This window comes from Amphibalanus amphitrite, unplaced genomic scaffold (genome assembly GCF_019059575.1).
Source record: "Amphibalanus amphitrite isolate SeventyFive unplaced genomic scaffold, NRLGWU_Aamphi_draft 001247F_arrow, whole genome shotgun sequence".
Classification (NCBI taxonomy): Eukaryota; Metazoa; Arthropoda; class Thecostraca; order Balanomorpha; family Balanidae; genus Amphibalanus; species Amphibalanus amphitrite.
The window spans coordinates 70,592-94,285 of record NW_024882740.1 but is presented as its reverse complement, the minus strand read 5'-3'; the positions used below and the strand labels follow the sequence as shown (position 1 = coordinate 94,285).

At 46.2% G+C, this 23,694-nt stretch overlaps 1 protein-coding gene across 3 annotated transcripts in view; it reads left to right on the top strand.

The window, feature by feature from the left end:
- LOC122371475 (poly(U)-specific endoribonuclease-C-like) overlaps window positions 1-23,694 on the top strand; it is a 31,756-nt gene continuing 8,062 nt past the window's right edge. Inside the window, exons 1-6 of one of the 3 annotated variants that reach the window (XM_043347827.1) lie at window positions 1-36; window positions 163-222; window positions 20,833-20,903; window positions 22,183-22,342; window positions 22,536-22,738; window positions 23,389-23,521. In XM_043347827.1, coding sequence (XP_043203762.1) covers window positions 20,861-20,903; window positions 22,183-22,342; window positions 22,536-22,738; window positions 23,389-23,521 — 539 coding nt within the window. In that variant the 5' untranslated portion in view covers window positions 1-36; window positions 163-222; window positions 20,833-20,860. Of the gene's footprint in view, window positions 37-162; window positions 223-19,142; window positions 19,340-20,832; window positions 20,904-22,182; window positions 22,343-22,535; window positions 22,739-23,388; window positions 23,522-23,694 lie in introns of those variants that run through there. The other 2 variants (XM_043347828.1, XM_043347826.1) reach the window with 2 other exon arrangements.

Genomic DNA, 23,694 nt, shown 5'->3' with positions numbered 1-23,694 from the left:
TACGCTTGCTTTTACGCGAACGCGCCGGGTTAGGGGGTTAGTCTCGAGATTTGCGTGAGTTATTGTAAAGAAGTATAATTTCGTGGGGTAATTTAAGAGTTAAATGTTCATGTGCAATTTTTCTCGTTTTTTCATACTCAACAATACGATTTTTGTTTAAAGGCTGAGATACTGAGTCTGAGACTCATTCGACTTCGACCATCTTCGTTCAAGGAATCTGAGGTGGGATTGTTCATGTCAATTTTTGTAACAAGCTCAGGTAATGGTAATACTTAACATAAACCATGTGTTTTGTCTTAACTTCTCTCCTTCTTGATTATACCTTCACTTCTACCTAGGCTAAGAAACTGATATTCAAGGGTAGCTGCTTTCACACTAGTAGCCTTCTGGTGGGTTCAGATTGTTTTCTTGCATTTAGTTATGATATGTTCTTGGATTTCCCTTGTTTAAATTAGGCAAATGTGAGTATTAATATTTATATAGGTATGCATCATTATACTTGAGCAATGGCAATGTAGCCTACCTGCTTACTAAGTAGATACGAGATTGCATGGGTATTCATTAAGCAGGCGTCTCACGAGATGCCAGATTTGAAACATAATCTAACCTGATCTAACCTTGCCTACTAACCTACAACCTACAAGCCTAATACCTACAACCTACAACCTACAAACCTACAATCTACAAACTTACAACCTACAAACACTGCCTGCCTAGGATGCCAGGATGCGACACTGCCTAGGATTTAGGGTTCCTTACATCCACAAACCTACAACCTACCTTGCTATTGTAGACAGATCTGGCATCTCGTGAGATGCCTGCTTAATGATTACCATTGCTTGTTGGTCATGTACAAGTGTTTCACTTTGATATATGCTGCATTTCAACAATGTCTGCCCATTATGCTAAAAAGAAACTGATATAATGCGGTAGCTGCATTAAAAATTTGGAACCATAGTTGAGTTCCAACTTTGTTCTGCGACCTTTTCAAAATTTTAGTCTGCGAACTTAGATCCCCAAACCACTTTTCTGACACTGTGACCGCGGCGGCGGTGGTGATGCCGGTGACCCCGGCGGCGACGGCCGTGCCGGTGACCCCGGCGGCGACGGCCGTGCCGGTGACCCCGGCGGCGGCAGTAGTGCCGGTGACCTCGGCGGCGGCGGTGATACCGGTGACCTCAGCGGCTACAGTCACACCGGCGGTGGCGGTGATGTCGGTGACGGCGGCGGAAGGGGCGGCGGGGACACTGAGGGCCCCTCGCAACGCCGTTCCGCTCGGCGCCGGAGGTGCCCGAGGCGACTGATCGCCGAGGTTTAAAATGTGTTTGGCGCCGGAGGTGCCCGAGGCGACTGATCGCCGAGGTTTAAAATGTGTTTGTTTCCACGTTGAGGTTTAAAATGTGTTTGTTTCCACGTTCCGGTTTAAAATGTGTTCCGTTGTAAGGGCGGCAGCTTAAAGTGAGTGTGTTCCGTTTTAAGGGCGGCAGGGTGTGGTGTCGCGAGCTGCTCCCCCCTGCCCGGGGGCCTGGCGACGCCACTTGCTCCCCCTGCCCGGGGGCCTGGCGACGCCACTGGCGGCGCCGGCGCGCGCGGGGTTCGGGAGAGTCGGCCGCCGGCCCGCGCGGAGTGCGGTTGCTGCAGGAGCGATCGGTGTTTGGCGCTCTGGGAAGTTTAACGCCATGCGGCTTTGGTTGTGAATAAAGAACTCACGTTACAACAAATTGGTCATTTGGGTCATGACATGACCTGAAAAACAAGGTCATATCTCCGAAACCAAAAACCACAAAACTTGAAATTTTCAGTGGACATAAAGAAAGGATAGATGAGCAGCTATACGAAAAATCAAGCTTCTAGATCTAAAAATGTTCAGTGAAGAGCAGAAAAAACTACCTGGGGGATGGGGGTGGCAACCCCCCCCCCCCCCCCGGCTCCATGTGCGGGTGAGGGTTAAAACTGATCTTTTGAAAGCGGTAGTCGTAGTTCAATGTTTTACATCAGAATCGGTCGAGCATGACGCCATTCTGACGTCTTATTCGGCCGATCTATTGTAGCTGCGAAGTTTTTATTTGAACACAAGGCGTCAAATTGATGCAGTCAAGGGTACTGAAATTTTTGTGTTGATGCATCCAGTGGTTTCGAAGATATCGTAGAAAAAACGAGAGGAGGCTTTAAATAGCCCCCCCCCCCCCTCCCCCAGTGAGGCGCGGGCTATGCTACAAGTGCAAACACTTCTTATATACCCATGCAAACCCACCACTGTCCAACCGCTCACCAGTGTGGTGACCCCTGACCCCACTGGCGTCTGGCGGTCTGCTGTTGACGGTTTGTTTACTTGGTTCAAGGTTTCAATAAATCGCGTTACTTTTTTTGGTAGCAGTAGCAGTAGTAGCACTGCTGATGGATGATGGACTGACATTCATGGGGCGGAGGACTTTTTATCAGCTCACAACTTTATATCACGAATGACAACCTTCTAGTCCTCCATTTATTTCACATTTTCTTTTCAAACACCATGGTTTTAGTATTCAAGTTGTCAGGGCATATTTTAAGGATTTTTCACTGCGTCCCAAAGGTGGCATAGGGCAAACGCTTTGATCGGAAAGGGCACATTGCAAGCGAAATAGTATATAATGCAAGTGAGATAATGTACAGATACATGTGTACTGTGCTGGTGGAGGGGCACTGCAAGCGGGATATTGGGAGCGGGCTGTGATTGCTTTTGGTCAGTCTCGAAATTCGCCCAGTCGTAGTGCGTTCTTTATCCGCATTCAAAGGGCGGACCGGCGATTTAATGACATTTGCATTGTTGCTAGTCACTCGTTTTCCTGAACGGCGTTGGGCGTGTTTGACCTCCCTTGACGCATCAAATTGTACCTATGCTTAGAGAATAAAAATGAATATGCACATGATTAAAATGTGATACATACGTCTCTTCATGCGTTTTTCACCCTTATCAATCGGCTCAAAATAGAGGTTGACGTGTGAAACATTGCCAATTTGCATTGAAGATACTATGTGTTTGAAATAATTAGATGACGTAAGGTCAAACAGTACCCACCTAAGTTGTGACAAGAAATCATCGGATTTTAAAGCTACATAAAAAAATCCATCATAGATTAATGCTTTGGATGAACGGATGCTTTGGATGCTTCGGATTTCGCTTCCTTACTGCCTATCATGTAATATAACCCAAACTTTTCCCAATGGAAGTTCCTTTGTTTAATTATTATGCCCAGAAATGTGTCGATTTTCTGCCATTTCCGGGCGCTTTGGGGGGGGGGGGGGGGAGCATGGCCCCGTGGCCCCCTCTATATCCTCCTATATGGCCAGACGGCCATGACGGCTCTGATCTGACCGTATGCCATCAAATGTCAAACTTCGCAATGATGCGATATTTTTTTTTCGGAAAACGTGCCGGTATCTCAAAAACTATGATAGCTAGGAGGACGCAATCGATAGAAGAAAAGCAATTGATATATGTATCTTGAACAGCTCTTTCGTCAATATTTCGTCAGAATTGAGTTCAGATCAACGGTTAAGGCTCCATAGCCAAAAACGGGTAAAATTACAATTTTTGTCAATATAGGTTTCATGAAAAGCTTTTAAACTAAAAAAAGGTAGAGAATTTTCGTTTGCACGATCGTTCTTCTCTCATTTTTACCTCGAAATGTCAAGGTCAGAACTTGACCTCACATTAAAGGAAGACTGCCACCTTCAAAAAGTTTTCTCAGATCGGCCTATGATTTATTCCCTGGACAAAACAAAATTTTAGAATTCACCTGACAAAGTATCATCACGTGAATCGCGAAAAAAATTGTCGATTATCATACAATTATCAATCGGTTAATGTCTAACGACAATGTTTACACATCACTAGACTTCAAGGTCATAAGATTATTACATTTTATTTGAAAAAGTAAGGTATTTTATAATTTACTAATATATGATTTCATAAGAAATTGGCCATGTTTAATTTATTTTGCATATAAGTTCGTAAAACATTTAAAAATCATGGCTCATTTGGAATGGGTCTGGCCCATGTTAAACCCCATTTCCCACACTTTTTTGGAAAAAATGAACTACTGAATATATAAGTTTAACTTTTATTTTGACACTCCAAAATTCTTCTCTGATCTCGAAACAATCAAAGATTTGACATATATTTACCAAAAGATAAGAAAATTCATGTTTCAAAGTTATCGATAAACAGTAGAGATGTCGGTTTTCTTGGACTAAAAAAATGGCATCAAACTGAACTTTGGTCTCCGATTTCTCGCAAACGGGTTCGAATTTCGGAAAACCGACTTCAGTCTGGGACATAGGTGGCTCAGCTCTAGTGAAAACCGTTTTGTGGAAAAAAGGTGGCAGTCTACCTTTAAGGTCATTTCGTGACCAAGATAGATCATGTCGCATACCAGTCGATGCGTTTCGATGAGGTACCTCAAAACAATGATACAATCCACTGTGCATGCAAAAGCCCTGTAGGGCCAGATTTTGGGCCAGGCTCCGGGCCTGCGGGCTCCAACTTGATATCTCTAAACAGGACTTTAGGGAAGGGCAGGACACAGAGTCTGAGCCCTAAGGACAGGACAGGCACGGGCCATGAAGCTAAGATAAGACGGATACTTGAGGGCTGGGTAGGATGCAGGGTCCGAGGGCAAGGCAAGGCGCGGGTCTGAGGCTATCATTACACAAGGCCGGAGAGTAGTGCAAGACACAGGGCCTTAGAAAACCTGATGATCAACACACATGATGGCAGGGCAACACGCAGGATCTTAGAGCAGGGCAAGAAATAGTACCTAAAGGTAGAGCAAGACATAAGACACAGGTATGGCACCAGGCCCGAAACACCGCCCACGTCTTGTCATACCTTCGGGCCCCGAGGGTATGACAAGACGTGGGCGGTGTTTCACGGATGCTGCTATCGAATTCCGCGAGCTGACGTCATACTTGTGGTAGTGTTTGAGCAATGGGCCTGTTGATGTCTCCATGGAAACCCAATTTGACACGTGTAATAGCAGCGTGCTGCTATCACCGGTGAAACAGGGCCAGGGTATGGGGCCTGAGGGCAGGGCAAGGCTCAGGGCATGAAGGCAGAACAAAGCACGGGTTCTGAGGACAGGTAAGGGCACGGGGCATGAGGACGGGAAACGGCACGGGACCTGAGGGCGGGAGACACCACAGGGCCTGATGACAGGGCAGGGCACAGCGCCTGAGAGCGGGCATGGGACACGAGACCTTAGGGCAATGCAGAATACAGGGCTTGAGGGCAGAGTAGGACACTGGGTCTGATGGCATGGGACGGCACAAGGCCTGACGACAGGGCAGAGCACAGCAACTTAGGGCGAGGCAGGGCCCGGGCCTGAGGGCGATACAACGCATAAGGCTTAATGGCAGAATAGGGCACAGGGTCTAAGGGTAGGGCAATGCACATGAGGCCTGGAAGCAGAACATGACAGGACAGGGCCTGAGGCAGGGCAAGGCATTAGGCTCGAGGATGGGCGCGGGGCCGGGGCATGAGGACATGGGAAGGCCTGAAGACAAGGCAGCGGCACGGGGTCTGATGGCAGGACGTGTTACAAGGCTTGAGGGCAGAGAAGGGCAAGGGCCCCAAACTAGGGTAGGGCAGGGCACGGGGCCAAAAGACGGGAAGGCAGCGCATCAAATTTCCAGGCAGAATATATAAAGTATCGTGTTTGAGGGCAGGGCAGAGCGGGGCACAGGGCCTGAATGCAGAGCAGGGCACAGGGACTGAAGAAAGGGCAGGGCAAGGTACAAGACCTAAGGACAGGGCACTGGGCAGGGCACATATCCTAGGGGTATAGTAGGGAAGAACATAATAAGGTGTATGACCAAGGGTAGGGCAGGGCACAAGGACTGGAGAGGGCATGTATGTGCTTAGGTACATACTACATAGCCCAGGGCACAAAGCAATCGGAAAGCCAACATCTTTTACACAGTAAAAGACCGAGGCATGTTACTTATTTTTGCTCGCACTTTTCGGCTGAAACCGTGGCATTTCAGTGTGGGACGCAGTGGTCCAAATTTCGCAAGGGCTATGTCCCAAAGGCAGGGGGCTGCGTCCCAAAATGGGACGCAGTCAGTATGTTAAAATATGCCCTGCAAGTTGTAGTTTTTTAGGGGGGCAAAAAGATATGTTTGCCCAGAGGTTTTCCGTTTAGGGGGGGCAATTGCCCATTTTGCCCCAACGTAGATCCGCCACTGCTTGCCGGCTTCTCAGGGCCTATTGGCGACCTCTGAGGGCTACTTGCCGGCCTCTGAGGGCCCTTACCGGCCTATCAGGGACCAGCAGCTCTAAGGGTTCCACAAACGCCTGCGATGACCCCCTAAACCAATGGTTGAAGGCCCCCACAACGGCGCCTGCGAGGGCCCTCACCGGCGACTGTGAAGGCCTCACACCGGTGCCTAGCTGAGGGCCCCACACTGCCACCTCTGACCCTTCAATGAGTTCCCGAAACCAGTGCTTCATATCGGCGGCTCTGGGGGCTCAACGCCGGAGCCTCTGACGGCCTCAGACGGGACCTGCGCATCGGACGGCCACTCACCGGTGACTTTTGAAGGCCCCACACCGACGACTCTGAGGGCCCCACTGGCGTTTGAATGTATCTTGCTGGTCTCTAAGGTAAGGACTCCACAGGGCTCCCGAAGGCACCGCAGACCTCTTGAGAGCCCCTGTCGGCCTGTAAAGGGTTCGAGGCTCGAGCCAGCAGCTCTAAGGGTCCCACACCCGACTGTGACAACCCCACACTGCAGTGTCTCTGAGGGCCCACAACGGCAACTGTGAGGACCCTCACCGGCGCCTCTGAGGGCCCGCAGTGGCACCTCTGGGGACCCTGCACCAATGCATCTGAGAGCATGGTTAGCGCTTAGCACCGACGGCTAGCGCACGCCCGGTGTGTTATCGGCCGTGAGCCGCTCCAAAACGGCTGCAGTAACTAGTCGATATAGGTAGTAAGCAAATGCAGAGATGCAGGTGGATTGATGAACGGCAAGCTTTTGTGTTTTACGAGGGTGAAGGGTCGAAGTCGGCTGCTAAGTGGTGAGCGGATTTTATCAGATGCCGGTTCACCATGACCTTTGTCCGGGTCCTGGTACCCTGACGCACTCTTGGGGAGCCGAATCACAGCAAAAATTCACCCACGACTGTATCTATACGGCTTACGCTTTTCTGAAAACGTCTGCGTTTGGCCTTCTACGGGCCCGGCCGGCCGGCCGGCCGCGCCGGCCCCGATTGGCGGTCCTCCAGTGACGTCACCGGTAGTGTTAAGCTGATTGGCGAATAATACATGGGAAGAACCGGGACGACATCCCCCTGCTAACTCTGATACGTTCAAGGCAGTATATACCGATACGTTATTCACAACTGTCGACAAGACTGGCGCGAGAGTTTCAAATACGTGTGGTTGTAAACAAGTCGAAAGACAGGTCTAAAATGCAGCTAAAAATTATTGACAGCTGCAAATAAAACCAGCGTCATAGACACACCAACTGAACGATCGCCTTGAAACTTTCAGCGATTGATAAGAGTAGATAACAGTATTGTGATGTGTCCATCTGTGTTGTTTGTGTCGGCGCATGCTATGCACGTCTCCTGCATGCTAATACATGGCCCCCCTGCTTTGCAGTGAATGTTGTGACAGCCGGACTTTTTGGCCGGACTCTCAAACATTAGGTTACAGGTAAACTTGGCAAGCTAAACCGAAAAATGGCACCTGCGACCTCTCCTTATGTCCCTGAGCTGAAGTCATATCAGGTCATGAGAGGTCCCTAGCATTTCTTTGACAATAACTTTTGAAGTTTTGACAGATAGGTACATGCTAGAGCGACGAAAACACCTCAGTTGTGTTCAGCTCCACGATCCTACGGATCGACTGATATGCAGTATGACCTTTTCCGGTCAGGTCATGTCCTTGACCTGAGGTCAACTTTTGAAAATTCTACGCAACGTGAAAAAATCGACGTGTCTTGACAATAGTAACATGATAGGTACTTGCATGATAAATGTCGTTACTTTCTGGAGTCAAAAGTTATTGCAAAAAATGTTTTTCATGAAAACGGCCATTTTTGGAGTTTTTGCCCTCTTAGAGTCTAGAGGCTTAACCACTGACGTGAGGTCAAATCTGAGGACAATATCCAGAAAGGTCTGTGAAAGGGCTATCGAATGTGCTTTTCCGCAGCGCTGTAGCTCTATTGGTTCCCGAGTTGAGCGTTGGGTGTTTTGAAAAATGTTGAAATAGACAAAACGGGGGGAGGGGGGTCAGACACCTCCGGCCCGGCGCGGTTGGTGAAGTGCACCGCATAGGCGGCGGAACGGGGAGGGCACCAGGGCACCGTGCCCCCCTTTGATTTTGGCATTTTAACATTAGCCCTATGGGCGTTGCATGGAAGAATGGGACCAAAAGTCGGCAGTGCCACCCCTTAATTGAAGGTGTTCCGCCGCTACTGGTGTACCGGCTCGGCGCGGGTTAACCCGGCACCGCCTGGGCTATTTCCGTACCCACGACAGCCTGGGGGGGGGGGTCGGATCCGACCCCCCCCCCTGTTATCTCGAGAACCAATGGTCGTATCGAGCCCCGCGAGGCGGCGTTCGAAAGGTCTCTACGAGACCTTCCCAAAGCACTCTCAAGATTTTAAGATTGAGGTCAACTTTCGGGTCAAGGTCAGGTCAAAGGTCAAATTCAGGGGTTTTGCATGATATGAGAATCCTATGCAAATGCATAGGATTCTTACTGGAATGCAAACGGACTGATGTCATCCCCAGGATTTGCATGATTAGGCCTACGGACAGCGGAATCGATAGCTGCTGCTCGAAACTCACCAAAAATGATCTCAAAGGCCTAGTGAAGGTACCATGTGCGTATAGGGGTCATACTAAGTACGGGTCAAGGTCAGGTCAGGTCACGAAAGGTCACGGTTTTCACTTTCTGCTACATGGGCGTGCGACACATGTTTTATGGCTTATTTTTCACGCCGAATCCGATGGTAATGGTTATATGTGACCCCAAGTCACTGTGCTGGTGATAAGTGTGCATTGAAACTTGAAAGCATAAAAAATCGTTTATACCATACATAACTAAACGAGGGCTAAGAAAAAAAGTCAATTTTTCAACTTTTTATTTTTGACATAAAAATGCACTTTTCTAGACGAGCTTTGTCCCAGGAATCTAGTAGTGCCATTTGTTTTCACATGCAATGTTCAGAAGTGCCTCTAATTCGCGAAAATGCTTATGACGTCACCATGCCCTATGCATGTTGGAGCTATTTTTTACAATTTGGGGGTCAAAAATCAAGATAGAAAGTTGAAATTTGGGGAATCTAATGTTCTAATAGAGCTCTACAACATATATTCCGGTTTTTTGGAAATTCCCAAAATTTTGGATTTTATTAGCTGTTTTCCAAAAAAATATAGTTTTTTTGAATTTTTAGGGGTGAAAAACGCATTTTATGGAAAATCCGAGATAGCCATTTTAAAGAACTTGTTGAGCTGCGTCTTTTCATGTCCTTAATTTGCAATTTGCTTTAAAGCCTGATTTTTGCCGATTTTTTAAACATTTACCACTTTTTGACTAAAAATGCCGTGTAGTTACATCACTAAAATCGATATATCTAAAAAAATTGAATCTTTTTTCTTAAAAATTGCACAGGAGACGTCAAATTGATGGGGAAGAAGGTATGCCAAGTTTCAAGTAGATAGCGAAAGAGGTTCATGAGTTATTCAAGAAAAACGGAGGGGGGGTCGGATCCGACCCCCTCCAGGCGGTCGCGGGTTAAGATCACGGACACGATCTGTTTGTAGGTGAGAAAAGAAGGGCCAGGGGACGGCGCAGAGTACCTCAGCGAACAGGCATTGTCTGTAAAGCTCATGACGGTAAGCTGCAGTCTCCACCGATATTGAAGAATGACTATCAATAGTCAATCGGAGCGCAGCAAAACACGGACGTTCAGCTACGTATAACGTAGCACAGATGGTTCAAAACAGGTACTGAGTGATACATACCTGCGATCGACACGGCGAATCTGAGCACGCAGTCACCTGACACTGACACACTGTCACATTCATTACTCTCCAACATCGCATTAGCTGTCATCATGTCTCTGTCAGCCCAATGCCACCGGAGACGGGCCCCAGGGCCAGACCCGAGTGATTGACAGAGAGATACGGGGCCGCGGGGAACGATCGATGGTTTCCCCGCAGTTCCCCGCAACCGCACCAGATGCCAGCGACATACGGCGGTGTTTACACGAGATATGAAGCAGCCGAGCGGTACACAGAGGCTGAGTGTAGGGGAAACCGGGGGAAGCCCGGCATAGTAAGCTCTTTTTCATTTTTATTACATACCTTATGTGCTGTATAAAATGTTGATATCCTGTTAGCTAGCTAAGTTCATTGGCCGTGTTTTCCCAAAAATTCGGTTTCGTGGAATAAGTATAAGGTTGAGAAAATCGAGTTTTAAAAAAGTGTTGATTTTTCTGGGGTAAGCCCGGCATAGGGGTAACGCCGGCCACCTCCCCAGCGCTTTACAACGAGTTGATGAAACCATTATGTGTCTTCCAAATATTAACGGAAAGTGAAATATTAAGGTACTGATAAGCTCTGGACATCTTAGAGTTTATGTCACTACTGGTATTTTAGCTAGCGTCTACCACATATACAGTACAGGTCGATGAAAATCGTGATGCAAAATTGACAAAAAATGTGTATTTCAAAATTCCGTAAAATTTCTTTTTCGGGGGGTTGGTGCAAAAGCCCCCCCCCCCCCTGAGGCTTTTCGGAAATAGTGCAAAAACGGCGGCGCGCAGCGCCGCCAAATTTCGGGTACCTTATGGGGCAAACCTTGCGCATCTTTTGCTAAACAAAAATTTGACCGGGTCATGTCAGGTCACGGAGTTATGACGTCACAAAGGGAACAGCCTCCGGCCGGATTTTCACAAACTGAGTGCCAACGCCCGAGGTTTCCTGCCGGTGGTACGGACATCGGTTGATGGATCGTGATGAAACTTCCCATGCATGTTGGGGCAAGTATTGGCTATCATATGGTATAAGAAACTTGACCGGGTCAGGTCAGGTCACGGAGCTATGACGTCACAAGAGGAACAGCGTCCGGTACTATTTTTGAAAAGCGCCCGAACCACTATTTTGCTAATTCTTGTCACCTCAATGGGAATATGCAGCAATATTAGCTTCTATAGGGAGCAAATGTACCTCCCAAATCCAACAATACAATCAGATTTCAAAAATTTAAATTTTGATTTTTCGAATTTCTGCCGCCGACTGTGACCTTGCCGACTTCCGGCGCTCCCAACGCGCCATTTTTAGAGCTAGGGAAACGAAATACATACCAAACGATAGAGAATTGATCAAGGAACACGATAGTGAAGGTTTCAAGTCGATATCTTCCACCGTTTTGCCGCAATCGCCGCGGAAAGTTGAAAAAAGTCTATTTTTCCGAAAATTTGACCTTTGACCGGTCAAAAGTAGGTCAAATATTGACCTAGGACCAAAAAATATACCACCAATCGCGAGATCTCGGCGAGAGCAATCCGTTGGTCTTTTCCGCTAAGCTCTACGACGCTCCGTTTTCAAACGCCAATGGGGGGTCGCACCAACCCCCCCCCCCCCTGCATGGGCGAAGGTGGCAGATCGCCGTTTACGGGCGAGGGTTAATGCATCATATTGCATATCATTCGACTCCGCTGATGAAGAAGAACACAACGACACCATTTTTGAAGCTCTAGCTTCATTGTCTGTCGCGTTATTTGCAAAAACGTAGTTTGACCCTAGTTGACCTTAAGTGACATGACTGGCTTTGTCTATGATAACATGTTTATTTTCGAAATTTATCTTTGATCTAGGTGTAAACCAAACCTGCTCAGTACCTATTATCTCATGGAAAACAGTGGTTTAGTGGCATTGCTCTCGGTTGGGGGAAAGCATGGCCACTCGCCCGGGGTTACCCCAATGTGCTAATTTTTATTTTAGAACTGCGATGTTCGAAAAAAAATGTCATACTTAAGCCAGCCTGCCTCGTCACCCCTCACTACAAACACTTAAACGGTCCTTACATAACATTCGTATAAATATTAGTACTGTATGGTATAACATTAACAGTGCAACATATCTAACTTTTTAGCTAAAAACCCTTAAAATATCATTTTTGCGCTATAACTTTAACAATATGCAATTTTTGTTAGCCTTAACTTTTTTGCTGGCGTTACCTTAGCTGCCACGCTGAAAGGACAAACAGTTGAGCATTTTATTGTGAATAATTTAGCCGGAAACGGGGTGGCCGGGCTTCCCCCGCGCCCGGGCTTCCCCCGGCTTCCCCTATCACAGAGTTTCGGGGATATACTGCGGAGAACCGCCCTTGTGTCTCGGTATCAGTGTCAGGTCATCGATGCAACCCAAACAACACGTGTTGCTACAGAACAGATGTTTATGTTTATTTTATGGGAACGCGCAGAGCGAACATCAATATATTTTTGTCTCGGCAGAGTAATAGTGTTATCGAAAGATGTTGAAACCAAGAACCGTTCAAATGGAAGTGCAAAAACATGTACAACATGTCGTGTGATATTATGTCGTTTGATAACATGATATCATGTCGTTTGATAACATGTCGTTTGATATTAAAAACATGTCGTTTGGTATCATTTTCAGTCACCTGCATGCAATAACACATAATGCGAGTTCAAAATGTTTCCATCCTTTTTGGTCCACCCTGTATTGCTCCAAGTGAAGGTGTTTCAGTTGGGCTTAACCCAACCGTAGCCCAAGTTCGATTATAATTATCACTTTTGCTGTGTAACTATTGGCCATTATATTTCATAGACAAGGGTATGTTCATGCACATTGCACACATTCATGCGACCAGTGGAAACATGTTTCTTCTGTGCCAGATTGAGTCTGGCAACAGTCAGTGGCAGGGCCTCGGCTAAGGAATTTTGACTACTGGGGCAAATCGGCGAAGCGTGTTGGCGCCCTGCTGGGGGGGGGGGGGGGGGTATTTGAACACCTGCGGTTTTCCTGCGTTTTTTTTTTTGCGGATATCTAAAAAACGGCTGCGCTCCATCATCCATCAATTCTACACGTGTTGTAAAAATGTCAGACCAAGGTCATTCAAGATCAGGTCACCAGGTCAATTCAAGTGACCTCACCTCATAAAATGTTTCAATGTATGCCGTAGCTACACCGAGTGACCGATCACTTTGAAACTTTCAGCGAATGATAAGAGCAACAGCATGTACAAAATTTATATCTCGGAATTTTCATATCGGTGACCTAAGGTCAGCTCAATTTTGCGACCTCTTTTATAAGTCCATGGGAGAAAATTCAAAACCACCTCTTTTGGACGAAAGTTATTTTAAACACTATAAAACACTGTACGGCCCTCCAGGTACCTAGTGGTTGGTTGCCAACATCACAATAACCTATCTTGAGTATCTGCATTGATGAATACGTCTAATGGCTGTTGAAAACCATTGCCGAAGAGTGTGCAAGAACCCTCTTCTCATTTCTATTGAGTCATTTTACAGGAGTGTCTCTGTCATTCAAAGTTATTACACCAAAAGCACACAGGCTAACCAACCACTCTTTTTCTGGAGGGCCGTACGTGACTTTGACACCCTGAACATGAAAGTAGCATCCGTGACCCTTCTTTATGCCCCTGAGGTCATCTCAGTTCACGAATGGTATCTAACAGTTTTTCGCGAATAACTTTTGAAAGAGGCATGCTAGAGCAATGAAAATGCCTTAGTTGTGTTTGTCTCGACGATGCAGATCCACTGATATGCAACATGACAATTTCCGGTCATGAGTAAAAAGTTATTGCAGAAAAACTGTTCCCGAAAAAAACGTCTATTTTGGTAGTTTTTGCCCCTTGCAGGCAAAACCGTTGACGTTAGGTCAAATCTAAGAGAAATAACCAGAAAGCATGCTAATATGGCTATCAAATGCGCTTTTCCGCGGTGCTGTAGCTCTAATTGGTTCCCGAGTTATGCGTCGGCATCCTGTAAACTGTCCATATTCGGCCTGAAAATCGGCGAAATTTGGCCTTCACCATGACCGTCCTGACCTTTGACCTGACCAAAAAAGTGGCCGAAGTAATTTCGTCATTATTTTTGACGCTCTTTCGAATGAAGATGGAAGATGGATTATGGGGTGCAAAAAGATATGTTTGCCAATGCACGTCTATGTTTTTGCCTTTTGGATGGAAATTGAGGATGCAGCTGCAAGTGCACACCGCGCACTCCTCTTCCGCCGCCCCTGATTTCTTGCCACAAACGTCTTCAACCGCTCCCGAATGAAAGAATGTACGTTAACCCGGCAGGCGGTGGGCCTCCCAGCCACCTTCCGCGCGGTGGGGGGGCCATTTTTTTGCCCCCCCCCCCCGAATCTCCGAAACTACTGGACGGATCCGGAAAATTCAAACGGCGTTCGATAGCCCTGTCAAATTTGTCGAGGAAAATCAAATTTCATTGACCTCGGGGTCACCGATGACGTCACAGGTCAGGTCAAAGATAAAATGTTTCACCGTTCACGGGGCTTCTAGGGAAAGCGCTAAACACCGAGTAAAACGCATTTTGTCGAAAATCAGCGATAAGGCGTCAGTTGTCTAGTACATATGTTGCTATTAGAGGTCACTGGTCATACCAGGTCAGGTCACAGGTCAGGTCACCAAAGGTCACCAAGGGTCACCACATGAGCCCAACTTTACTAAGGTTATGTGATGCATGTTTTATGGCCAGTTTTTCATTTCCAACTCAATGGTGTTGTTTCTAAGACAATCAGGTACGGTTTAGGTCACTTTCTGGTGGAGGTCAGGTCAAGGTCAGGTCAAAAAATGTCAAATTTCAAAGTTGATATTTTTGCATAAAATGGGTATCGATTCGATGCAACTCGGCACGGGGAGTCTAATGGTGGTCTTTGTTTTGCGCTACGAGGTCTAGAATTGCGAAAAAATTGAGTTTGAAAATTTGACGTCATCAATTTTGAACAGTATTTTCGCTATAACTTGGCCAAAAAGAGGTATCGATCTCAAATTTGGTATGTAGATAGAAGGCGGTAGGGACCATGACAAGTTTTCCGTTTTTTTCGAAATTCAAAAAACTTTTTGGATTTTTTGGCTATTATATTCAAAAAATATATTTTTGGGGGGTCAAAATCCACAAAATTCGAAAAACCGAAATAACAGTTTTGTAGCCCTTTTAATTCCACACCTTTTATGTCTGAAATATTTTTCTGTATCTCTAAAGCTGTAGGCCTGACAGCTCTTCCCGCGAAACCTTTTTTCGGTCGAAAATGGCAAAAATGACGTCACTCTGACGTCATTAGCGGCCAACCTATCATAGCCTTTGGAAAAATTTTTGGTCACCAAGTGCGCTAGCTGCTCCCGGGAGGGTACTGAAAGTTCGGTGACGATCGGCGCAGCGGTTCTCGAGATATATTGAAAAAACTAAAGGGGGGCAAAAAATGACCCCCCCCCCCACCGCCTGGGCCCGATTTCACCAAGTGAATATATTCTTGGTGTACTTTGGAAAAGTACACCGACAAAGTACGACGATAATACTATTCGGTTTCGCCACAGGAATATATTCAATACGCCCGCTTTACGTACTTTGAGAGCCACCGGCGCGCATGCATATATCTTTTCTTGTCGTACAAGAGGAAGTACCTAAACTAATGTTGCTAATAATGCTCTTGATTTTTGCTGGGAGCATGACATTCCAAAGCCAAAAATGTAAACAATCGGCAGCAAGCCGCGGAGCACAGTTGACGTTACTGGCGTGTGTGGGTTTTATTGGATTTTGAATTGATATTAATTTTTTTCTTCCATGTTACTTCTCATTAGATATTGCTTCAATATTTGTTCACATCTTCTACGCAATTCTGGAGTGGTTCAAAGCAAATATAAATAAAGTCGAACAATAAATAGCATTACTTGAGGCACCTATCTTATATCTAACTACCGATCACTGACGATAGCAAGGAGCACGGCCGACTAGCCGACAAGTTATCTGAAATATTACTTGAATCAAGTTGTTAAATAATCGAAGGGTCTACCGACGACTTCAAATATGGAGAATATTTCGGAATCATTCGGCAGACTGAACCTGAACGGAAGCGGGAAGCCGGTGATAAATTGAATCATTTGGCCACAACACAAAAAAATATGGACATTGGACAGCATATGGGTACTGCAAAGAAATAGCAAAAGTGGGCGATGAAAACGAATGTAAACGAATGCGTTGTGACTTGTGATGCAACATGCTGGGCATGTCAATCAAGGCGTTGCTGGACTGGACTTCAGTCCTTCCTCTCGCCCTCGCCAGTTATTTACTTTCTCTTCGGTAAAACGCTGTATAAAGAACACGGTGTAATAATCACGGTGAGAAAGATTTGAAACGCTTTTGGCCTTTTGTGTTATCAAAATACAATGTGAACTGTCGTTTTTTTAAAGTGGAAAACTCAATGTAATCGGGAATGCGAATGAAAAAAGGAATTCCCTGTTGTGTTTCTGCATGATGGGGTGATTTTAATCGCAGTGATGCCACGATGAGATAAGCCTTATAAAAATAGCTGTTCTGGGGTTTAATTTCAATATAAGCCCTGACACACGATACCCTATATATCCAGCAAGAAATAACCATATGACATCAAAAACTTTTTGCGTAGCCTGTGGCATGTTTTTATCATACGTTGCATCGACGAAGTCATTAAATTTGTAACATTATCATACAAAAAAATTGATGTATGCCAAACTGTTTCTCAAAGTATGCCACAAAAAGTAGCATAGGGGAAGTTGGGGCAATGCCGGAGTTGGGGCAAAGCCGAAATTCGAGATATTTCGAAAACCGTAAGACATGGATGCCACCTGTCAGTGATGCTCTGAAGCTTAAGTGACTACAATTATCGCATGTTTGTTACGAGTCGTCATTCGGAATACTTCGACTGTGAGGGCGCCAAGAGCGTTTTCAAGGTACGTTTCCCTTGTACTACATGCGCCTTTGAAGCTGCATTTCTTACTCATTATGCTACCGTTTGTCTGGCCAATTCGGTCAAGTAATCTTTAGCATGTCTTTGCATAAGTGTGCTGCCTATTTGAAATTTATACAGCACGTTGAAAAGTTATGGGCCTGCAAATGAAAGTATGGCAGGCTGGGGTAATGCCGAAAACGTGCGATTACGCACGTGTTAAAAGCACGCTACGTGGACTTTACTGCTGTAGAATAGCAACGCGTATTTTTAGTCACACAAATTACACTTTCAACCGACACAACGGCCTGTTACCTATAAGGAATGATTTACCTGGCATGTTCTTACTATATCACACAATTATAACTTCCAGTGTGCACCGCGTCCTCAAGCTCTTAAAACACGTGTGAGCTTTGATCAATTCTGGATAAAGTTTGAGATAAAATGGCAAAACATCAATGTCGGCATTCCCCGTAGATCATTTCTCCCATTTTCGGCTTTCCCCGCAGTCCGGGGCAACGCCGAAAAAGTCACTTCTTTGATATTTTTAGTTTGTGCGCTTAACGGTATGCGAATTCATCAAATGCGCCTGGTATGTATGAAAGGCAAAAGACTGGCCTCTCGAATGACGCCAACAAGAATAGCTTATGTTGTCTACCTTGCGTGCTACGGGCGTCAGAAAAAAAGTCTTCGGCGTTCCCCCAACTTCCCCTACTTTCAATGCCAGAAAACTCGGCAAACAGCTGTTGAAAAAGCAGATCGGCGTACCAGAGGTACCTCAAATGTAATAGTATGCCAAAAAACGACGGACTTATGCAGTCATACTTTGTCTTTGTCTTGAATAAGTATCCCTGTACGGAGTTTGGTGAAACTGAATATGTCATAATATGCCAAAAGTGAATATGTACGCCGCCGTAATGGAATATATTCACTTGGTGAAATCGGGCCCTGGAGGGTTAATATTGATATATTCTCATTTTGTGGAGGTTGGGCAAAGCCTGACCACTACTGGGGCATTCCTCGACTCTACTGGGGCATTTGCCCCAGTAGTTAACATGTTAGCCGAGGCCCTGGTCAGTGGCATGCAATACGATGAGGCTGCTGAGGGGATCATAGCGGGATTGCGTGGTCGGCGTTGACGACATTCACGGGACCACGAACCCAGGCTCATTGCGCTGCACACAGAAAAATATTAACACCGTTAGCGGTGTAATTGCACAGTACATATCTGAGCACTTGAGGAAAGTTAATTTAGTCCCTTCCCCGCTTAAATTACTCGCGCTTCTAAATGAACACCAGGAAGAAGGTAATAGAACACTGTTAGGAGGGTTGGGTGTTTTACTACATGTAGCAAAACACCCAACCCTCCTAACAGTGTTCTATTACCTTCTTCCTGGTGTTCATTTAGAAGCGCGAGTAATTTAAGCGGGGAAGGGACTAAATTAACTTTCCTCAAGTGCTCAGATATGTACTGTGCAATTACACCGCTAACAGTGTTAATATTTTTCTGTGTGTGCCTTCGAGACCCATTTGGTGCCGCAGCTCCATTTTTTCGGTGTTAAATGGTAGAATAAAATCCCCTGTTTTATCATTATGATGACTGTTGCGCGTGGTCCACGGCATCTAATCGGCAGAGGCAACCTTTAGTCCCGGCTCCCGGCTTGTCCATTTTGCAGGTCGGAAGTCCATTTTATTTCCTCATATTTCTGTTCAGCTCGGACTCCTAACTTATTCAGATCGGGTTCGTGGCGTCGGATGGTCGGTGCGATCGTTGTTTGTTTCTCGCATAAGCTTACGATGTAAAACTATGCTATAAAATGATGATACTCCACCAGCACAACGCACAGCATGCATTTATACTCTGGCATGATCTATAATCATGATGTATGCGTACATACAAAAAAAAACTATGTCGGTATGCCACGGCATACATGTATCACTTTCTTTGTACAGTCCTAAAACAAAACGAGTACCTACATATCTATCGGTAAACCTGACTCGTATGCATTAGCATCGCCGGCATCAAACGTTTGACCAGCCGACAGCTCTGCGGAAGTACCCTGCACCACCAGGGCCGCAGTCTGAAGTTCCAGTCCCGTCTCGAGCCAAGGACACGGTCACGGTTCATGAACGCCATCCCGTCCCGATTATCGAGTGACAATCGCCGATCGCTGCGGGTTTGTACGCGGGCTTCCCGCGGCGGCAGTAGCGCGCAGATTCGATAAACGGGACGCCGCACGCGACGCTGCGGATCCGTGGGCGGTGCGGTGCGGCGGGCCGGCCACTCAGTGCCGGAGCACCAGTGGTGCCGGGTGGGCAGAGGAGCGGAGCGGCAGCTGGTGAGAGGTGGGAGCGGTGGTGCCATTATAGTTCGTTTGTAGTTTTGTGATGTGGTGATTGGTGGACTGATACGTATAGTGATCCCTTGTCAGAGGTGCATATATGTAGAGCCTCGTGCCTCTTACCTATGCGTACCAGAGGCAGCTGTGGATTAATCCTTAAGCATTCATAGAGGTAGTATATTCATGTAAATTAGTTTTACACACACTCACTATAAAAGCTTTCTAACCCTGTTCCGAACGACATTTGATCTGTAAGCGCTTCAAAACCACATCGGACCAGAATGGCGAATCGACCTTATGTTCGCGCGTTTTTAATTTGTTTTGTGATTTGAAACGAGAAAACATGTTAATGATGTTTGTCACGACTCACGAGGATTATGGTGTGTGTCCAAATCACCCCAACTTCGAGTTCAAAAATTTTTACTTGAATCGTGGAAATACTTTACAAGATGTTTGTCACTTACCTTATGGTATGTGTCCAAATCACGCCAACTTCGAGGTCATAAAAGGTCAAGGTCATAGCTATTCGCATTCATGGCAGTTACTTGATCAATGTTTGAAAGAACATGAATGTCAAGCAAAGCAGATTATTGATAGATGAAATGTTATCTTTTTTGCTGAAATGTAGGTATTCCCATGTAGGTAATGCAAACGTTCTTACCGAAAGCGAGATTATGTGGCGATAATTCCAAACCATAATTCCAAGCATGAAATAACCATTGAATGGCTAGTGGCAGCCAAAGTCATTGGGTATGCTTTATGCTATCAACAAACATCCACCCATTCCATTTTTCTTGAATCACACCCCGAACACCAACGAATCGGTGAACTGTTATACGGCACCTGGCATGCGGCAGCACGCTTATCGTTATCTGGCATGATGTCATACGTTTATCAGTGAATCAATCGGCAGATGTAATAGCTCTGGGCTAACAGTAAGTGTGAAATGACAATAAACCTCGGTAAATATCGATAGCGTTATGGTCTCATGGCGCTGGATAGTAAACTTGTTTGATCTACTTTTTTGTGCGTATTTGCCCCCTGCAGAGGGTTTGGAATACCTACCTCGCTTTTTCGGAAACCCTGGCGTAGTTGTAAAACACGGCTTTAGGTGATGCAAGACACAGGTAAGTTTTTAACCAGCCATCAAGGCTTTAGGTCAACTGGTTATCACATATTATGTAAAATACCCAAATGATGGGTTTGGTGTTTGGGTGTGTAAGACAGTTTGTCGCTTTTGTAGTTTTTGCTACAACGGCGTGGAATGTCCAGCAGCGTCGATTCCTTGGCTGGTATGCGTTTCGTTTAGAATCGGTCCAGTATAGTATTGCCCTGTCTAGGTCAGGTCAAATACAGTACCTAACTAGAGTCACGACCTATCGTCGGAATGGCAAAATCGTTTGTGTTGCATATGCAATGCGATGCAGCAATTCATTCGGCGCTCATTGGTGTTTTCCCGGTTCGCTTGCTTATATTTCGATTGTATTTTGCCCACAGCTGAATTGGACACGACCAGAAAAGCAAGATGAGGGTCGCCACCGTCGCCCTCGTCTGCCTGACGGCTGCAGGTGGGTTTTTGGTCTGCTTTATTTCATTATTAGAACGATGAAGAATAACCTGTTGCTCATTTCTATCAGAAATATAAAAATAAACCATGATATATATTCGGGCGCGGCCCTTCCTCAGTGGTAGGTACCCATCGCTCTAATAATCATCGTTCATCGTTTTATAACAATGCTCAACGCAACGTTCAAATACCTGAAATCATACTTTATTTCAACATTATATCAGTGGTATGATAGAACGTAAATGTCAACTGAGGGTCAACTGATCCATCCATTACTCCAGCTTGTAAATGTGGCGTGCATGTGTTCAACCCCTTGTAATATCTTGGGCTGAATGGCGGAACAACAGCGAACAGAAAACACATCACAATTCACGCACACACAAGCAAGCGACGTCTATCAGTGACCGGGCAAATGTATGGAGAGTCTGAATCACCGTGTTTACAAGGCAGGAAGTTGAAATGACGTGATGCTGACGTCATCACTCCGCCCTTGAGTGCCCGGTTTGACAGCAGCGGACGCCACAAAAAAGTGAGAACTGAGTGACGTCAGCGCGAGACATTTTGATGATGTGCTGCCTGCCATATAGGTCCATATTCGCTGGAAATAACGGTCAAACTACATAGTTACAGTTTTTCGGAATTGTCTTCGGCGAAGTGTTGTCGATTGACACAGAACCTAGCAATAATAAATGGTGCATGTATCTAATGCGCTCACCGCCCTGCTGCAATATAATTTGTTTGTCCTAAGACATCATGGAATCGACTACACTACCGTTCTTCTGATAACGACATCAGATGATAAACAATACATCTTGAATAGATGAGGTAGCACGAGCCACGCCACGAGTCAAGCCAATCTCCTTCGACTTCTGGTTATCTCCTCCATTCGATTTTCACTGGAGACGAACGTTCTTTGTTTGCGTTAACGGAGAAAGCAAATAACCGACCTCTAGGAGCTTTCAGAAGAATAACAAATAGGTGTCCAACGTCAACATCTCCGCTCACACAATGATATCATATTCAGTACAATATGGTCTTGAAGTTCCGTGGAAAGAAGTAAGAACGATGCCGGACCTCGTATTTATACTTCGAGGAGCGCATTATATCGTCGGTTCCTATCAAATAGCCTACGACTGTGACCGTGACGATCAGGCAATCTCAGCCTAATGCCTATGTAGTAACTTAGTTTAACTTTATATCACCGGTAGCCCGTAAAAGTGAATCTCCTGTTGGTCTGTGACCATCTTTTACCAACCGTGACCTCTATGACCTGTCGCCAGCCGTGTGCACCGGGTCTCGCTCCCCGATCTCCGACCGCGAGATTCTGGAGCTGAGCGCACAGCTGTTTGATTCCGACACCAACAATGTGTACGACCACCTGGATGTGAACACCGGCGGCCGCGTGCCCTACGGAAAGTCCACCGACTACGCCCAAGCACCGTGAGTCGACAGCCAGCGACTCTGCCGGGTTTGCAGTGACCGATTCCATAGAAAATAAATTGGCGTCTGAGGTAAAGAAAAAAATGTTCAGTCCTCGGTCACGTCTCGTAATTGAGTATTTGTGTCTGGTATGGTGAAGGCATAAATTGTCTCCCTACTTCCTTCACCATTGCAAATGTTTCGTCTCTCGCAGCCTGCTGGAGCCCTTCAACGCCACCCGCTACCTAAGTGCCCCCACCTATACGGCCCTGGTCAACTTCTACAACAACTATGAGCGTGACGTCAACACCAACGAGAGGCACACACCCGAGGAGCACAGCGAACAGGTCCACTTCATCAACAAGATCACAGAGACGCCCGCCATCAACAAGGTCAAGCAGTTCCTCTCCAGGAAAGGTAAGAAAACATTTTTTTTGTAAGATACCTATTGCATGACTAAGCGCATAGAGGCATGCACAAATTTTACATAGTTGCACGTAGTAGGTATATTTATGCTGCGTATCGTAAATCTTTCAAGGTCGGCAAAGTTAGCAGAAAGAAGCTGAGACATGACATCACTCTGCGCTAAGTGCAGCTACATTTATTAAATGATGGGCGATGTCCTTATCCACCCAACGAGCTGACGTTCTAGCACACACCCAATTGGTGGGTGCAGCCGCGGATCTGGGCCGGCTGGGCGGCCTCTGGCCAGTGTTTGGTTTAGCCCGCGCCTTGTGAGGGTCGTTGTGTAAACATTTTCCGTGCGATGACGAGCATCCACGCCCGTCAGCTACTCAGACAAAGACGCTGAAACAAGCACGCTTGTTAACGAGTGATGATTAACAGCCTGAGCCATAAGTTGTGCTAAAATCCCTGAACTCCTTGTGTTTTTAGTAAATAAAGCCTTTCTGTATTCACTTTTTTAAGCTTGCCCGTACGGTGTCGTTTGTTGAAATCCTTTGCCATGGATATGACATACTCAAAGAGATTTAAGCACGTCGCAGCAGTTATCCGGGATATTAGTTTACAGCCACACATCTATGAGACGGCTCACCGTTTGCCCATAGGTTACGTGCCAAGCAGCGTGAACTCCTTCAAGCGGACGATGAAAGCGCTCTGGTTCGATTTCTACGGCCGTCGTCGTGGCAAGCTGACTTCGTCCGGGTTTGAGCACGTGCTTCTCGGGGAGGTGAAGAACAGGTGAGCACGTGCTGCTACATGAGTACTAAGATTCGTTCCGGAGTATTAGCTCGGCCGGACCCGGGGTTATTCAAACCACTGCAACCTGGAGGGGAGGGGGGCGTGCTCGATCTCCCGTCCAAATCCGTAAATAAATATAAGCTATGGGAACAAAAGCGGTACCTACCGAACAA